Here is a 3,584-nt window from a genome sequence, read left to right as displayed (position 1 = left end):
ACACACACACACACACATAAGCACACATGCACATGGAGCCGCCCCGCTTTGCGGTTTCGTAGCCTCTTCTCGTAATTGAAGAAGAAATGTCGACATTGACGCCCCTATAAGAGCCATGAATTATTAGTGTGTGGATAAGAAATAAATGCTTGATAAATTTAAAAAAATAAATTGAATTAACAATATTACAAAGTTACTTATACATATAAAATAGATGGCTTGATTTACATACCTGTCTCTTATACACATCTATTCTTTCTTTTCTTTTTTTTTTTGATATTTTCTCTAGGTGAATAGGATTCGCGGATTGTGCATTAAATGGTTGCTGCAGTTGCTCCAGTAGACATATTTCCAGTTACACACATGTATAGAAAATGATTGCGTCTTTGTTTAAAACTGATCCGACAACAGATCGCAGATCTCCCGAGTCACAGTCTCCTTGCTGGCGCGTATAGTTAATCGGAACATCTGTAAAAAAGACAAGAACAAATTAATTGAGCTTATGAGCATACCAAGTCAAACCTACAATAAAACGGAAATTCTCTACAAAAATCAATATTAACTTTTATTTTTGTGAACTTATTAAAAAAAACGACTGTGAAATAATAATTAAATTTTAGTTTGTTTGATAAAACACATATAAAAGGAAATTCACTTATTATTTTATACTTTTATTTTATTTATTTAAAAAAAAATGTTTTTAATTTTTTAATCTTGTTGAAAAAATTAAGCAACTAATTTTAATTTTATTAATTAAGATCTCTGATTGACTTAAAGCTATTTAGTTGTTAAATTCTAGGTAGGTGGGATTACTCACCTGCGCCTGCTTGTTGGGCTCCAGTCGCAGCAGGCAGCCCACTTGCTGTGATTGCGTGTGTATAATGCCCGCACAGACCATGTTATCGGGATTGGGATCAACCTGATCCAACAGCTGCATGCCAAAGCCCATCAGCTTATTGCGTGCTCCTGGCAAATCCAATGGCTGTGCCGCCTTGAACACCTTTTGCGATCTTTGCTGTTCACTAAATACAAAAAAATATATCATATATATATTTATTAAAATCTAGCAAACTTGTTAATCTTAACTCACCCGCTGAGGTTCTTCCATCGGGCAAAGAACGATTCGGCATTCATTTCAGTTGGCTCAAAGAATTTGTTAACCGACAGCGGCAATTTAATGCTAAACTTTTGCTGTGTGCCATTGTAGCGGAAATTGATGTCAATGGTGAGATGTGTATAAGAGACAGTTTCCGTTCTTTAGTACATTAAAACGTGTACGAATGAAGGGGAAATATAAAACTTCACTTCACATACACAGGCGTTGTTGTTGTTGGTTTGGTATGTTTGTTCTTGCAGTGTTTGTTGTTTAATCGAAGAGACCGAATCCCATATCATCGTCAGAGACATCGGATTCCTCCTCCTTCTTCTTCTCCTCCTTCTTGGCCTCAGCGGCGGGCGCATCGGAGGCAGCGGGAGCAGCAGCACCGCCAGCTGGAGCAGCGCCAACACCGGAGCCAATGTTGCTGATCAGATCCTTGACATTGATGCCCTCCAACGCCTTGGCGAACAGACCGGGCCAATAGGGCTCCACATCAACATTGGCGGCCTTCAAGATGGTCGAGATTTTCTCGCCCTGCAAACGTCAACAAATTGCAAATACAATTAGTATACAATACACAAAGCATCTAAGCAACTTTGCATGCGTGCATCAACATCGTAAATCTTGTGATTGCAGCAATTTTCACAGATTTGTTACGAGTTTTTGCATGTTCTTTCTTTGTTTTGTTTTTGTTTTAACTTACAGTGACGGCAACATCATCATCGACCAGAATGAGGGAGGCGTAGACGCATGCGAGCTCAGCTTTTGTCGACATTGTTATACTTTATGCTTAATTAATAATTGGTGCAAGTTGCCAAAAATTAATTATTTGATAAAATTTGGCCTTAGCTCGATAGAGAACAAGCACACTGGACAAAATCCTAAACCGGAAAGAACGTAAGCAGCTAAGTTGGCTGCGGTCAGTGCTGCCAACTTTTTAGACGAAAAACTAGCTGTTTTTGGCTAGAAATAAATAGCAGCGCTTAAACGGTGTGGCAACTTTAAATCCCAGAAAATATACCGATAGCTTTAAAGTCTGGCAGCCTTTTTATTCAATAAAAGTGCAATGTGGCTGCGACCAGTAGTGAAACTAGGCTTTTTATAACTATTTTGAATATATATTATTCAAAAGGATACCCAAAAATGCATTCCAGCCAGAAACAGCTATTTTTTCTAATATAGAGCTGACAACAGTGGCTGCAGTCAATTCTTGCAGCGCAAAAATGTAAATAAGGTGTCTATCAATATAAATACCCTTTTCTTATTTATAAAAACAAGATTTAAAAATGTAACAAAACTTAATGAATACCAGGTTTTATATTAACATCAAGTTTCTGATTATAATGATGAAAAAGTATTACGCACTATCACTAAGCAAATAACCTAGGTTAGTGGCACTATCTATGGTGGAATATACAATTGTAAGCCAAGCGAAACTATCGCTTGTTCGAACGATGTTAATGCAGCCCTAGTTCTAGGTATATCGATTAACATTGAAAGTAAACAAACTAGAAACCGCGCGTAAAATGGAAGTTGTAGAAATTAAGACTGAAAATGAAACAAAAGTTAAAATTGAAGAGCCACAGGATGAGGACAGCAAGGAGAACATTGATAGAATCAACTCGTTAAAGTCACTTGGGCCGTTTATTGCGGGCCGTGTAAACAGTCAGAATACGATATATTTGAGCGATGTGCCGGATATTTGCAAGGATAAACCGTGTATGCTGGGCGTAGATGAGGCGGGGCGTGGCCCGGTGCTGGGTCCCATGGTATATGGCATCTCCTACTGTCCGCTAGAGAGTAAATCGGCGCTGAATGAACTCGGCTGTGCGGACTCCAAACAATTGACGGAGGAAAAGCGGGAAATCATCTTCAATGAGTTGAATACATTGGAGTACGCTAAAAGCTGCGTCGGTTGGGCGGTGGAAATCATTTCGCCCAATGTGATTTGCACGAGTATGTATCGACGCACCAAGTGCTCGTTAAACGAGGTATCTATGGACTCTGCCATGGGTCTAATTCAGCAGGCAATCGATGCGGGCGTCAACATTGCCGAGGTTTATGTGGACACCGTTGGTCCGCCCGAGAAATATCAGGAGAAGCTGCTGAAACGTTTTCCAAATTTCAAAATAACTGTTGCCAAAAAGGCAGACTCCACATATCCAATTGTTTCGGCGGCCAGCATATGCGCCAAAGTAACCAGAGATCATGCCCTGAAAGTCTGGCAATTTCCCGAGGGATTAATCATCAAGGATAATGCCTTTGGCAGCGGTTATCCCGGTGATCCGGTCACCAAACGTTTCCTCAGCGAGCACATTGATCTGGTCTTTGGTTTTCCACGACTCGTCCGATTCAGCTGGTCCACGGCGGAGAATGCTCTGGCCGACAAGGCATACGACATGGAATTTGATGAACCCGACTCGGAGAAACCGAAATTCGCCGGAGGAACAAAGCTAACCAAGTTCTTTAAGGGCACCACAAAGAC

At 40.3% G+C, this 3,584-nt stretch overlaps 3 protein-coding genes across 3 annotated transcripts; 1 reads left to right on the top strand and 2 right to left on the bottom strand.

The window, feature by feature from the left end:
- Positions 1-260: 260 nt before the first annotated feature.
- On the bottom strand, positions 261-1,222 carry LOC117793262 (AP-2 complex subunit alpha-like). The gene is made up of 3 exons (XM_034633547.1): positions 1,091-1,222; positions 818-1,022; positions 261-468 (listed from the first exon to the last, which is right to left on the bottom strand). Exons 1-3 carry the CDS (start codon positions 1,132-1,134, stop codon positions 391-393), a joined length of 327 nt encoding a protein of 108 aa, XP_034489438.1. The 5' UTR covers positions 1,135-1,222; the 3' UTR covers positions 261-390.
- A 136-nt stretch (positions 1,223-1,358) lies between these two features.
- Positions 1,359-1,999, bottom strand: LOC117793261 (60S acidic ribosomal protein P1). The gene is made up of 2 exons (XM_034633546.1): positions 1,803-1,999; positions 1,359-1,633 (listed from the first exon to the last, which is right to left on the bottom strand). The coding sequence occupies exons 1-2, from the start codon at positions 1,872-1,874 to the stop codon at positions 1,367-1,369; spliced, it is 339 nt and encodes a 112-aa protein (XP_034489437.1). The 5' UTR covers positions 1,875-1,999; the 3' UTR covers positions 1,359-1,366.
- Positions 2,000-2,550: 551 nt separating this feature from the next.
- On the top strand, positions 2,551-3,579 carry LOC117793263 (ribonuclease H2 subunit A; the record flags this gene model as incomplete). Its single annotated transcript, XM_034633548.1, has 1 exon — positions 2,551-3,579. A coding segment is annotated over exon 1 (954 nt), but the record flags the coding sequence as incomplete, so codon positions are not given.
- Positions 3,580-3,584: the final 5 nt, after the last annotated feature.

The sequence above is a fragment of the Drosophila innubila genome, unplaced genomic scaffold (assembly GCF_004354385.1).
Source record: "Drosophila innubila isolate TH190305 unplaced genomic scaffold, UK_Dinn_1.0 57_U_U, whole genome shotgun sequence".
Lineage (NCBI taxonomy): Eukaryota > Metazoa > Arthropoda > Insecta > Diptera > Drosophilidae > Drosophila > Drosophila innubila.
The sequence above is the reverse complement of the archived record's forward strand: the minus strand, read 5'-3'. Positions and strand labels throughout refer to the sequence as shown.

Coding starts and splice junctions, on each gene's coding strand:
- LOC117793262 (XM_034633547.1), bottom strand. CDS start 1,134: ATGAATGCCGAATCGTTCTTTGCCCGATGGAAGAACCTCAGCGG. Junction 1,023..1,090: donor CGATGGAAGAACCTCAGCGG/GTGAGTTAAGAT, acceptor TTTTGTATTTAG/TGAACAGCAAAGATCGCAAA. Junction 469..817: donor AGCCCAACAAGCAGGCGCAG/GTGAGTAATCCC, acceptor TCTTTTTTACAG/ATGTTCCGATTAACTATACG.
- LOC117793261 (XM_034633546.1), bottom strand. CDS start 1,874: ATGTCGACAAAAGCTGAGCTCGCATGCGTCTACGCCTCCCTCATTCTG. Junction 1,634..1,802: donor ATGATGATGTTGCCGTCACT/GTAAGTTAAAAC, acceptor TGACGTTTGCAG/GGCGAGAAAATCTCGACCAT.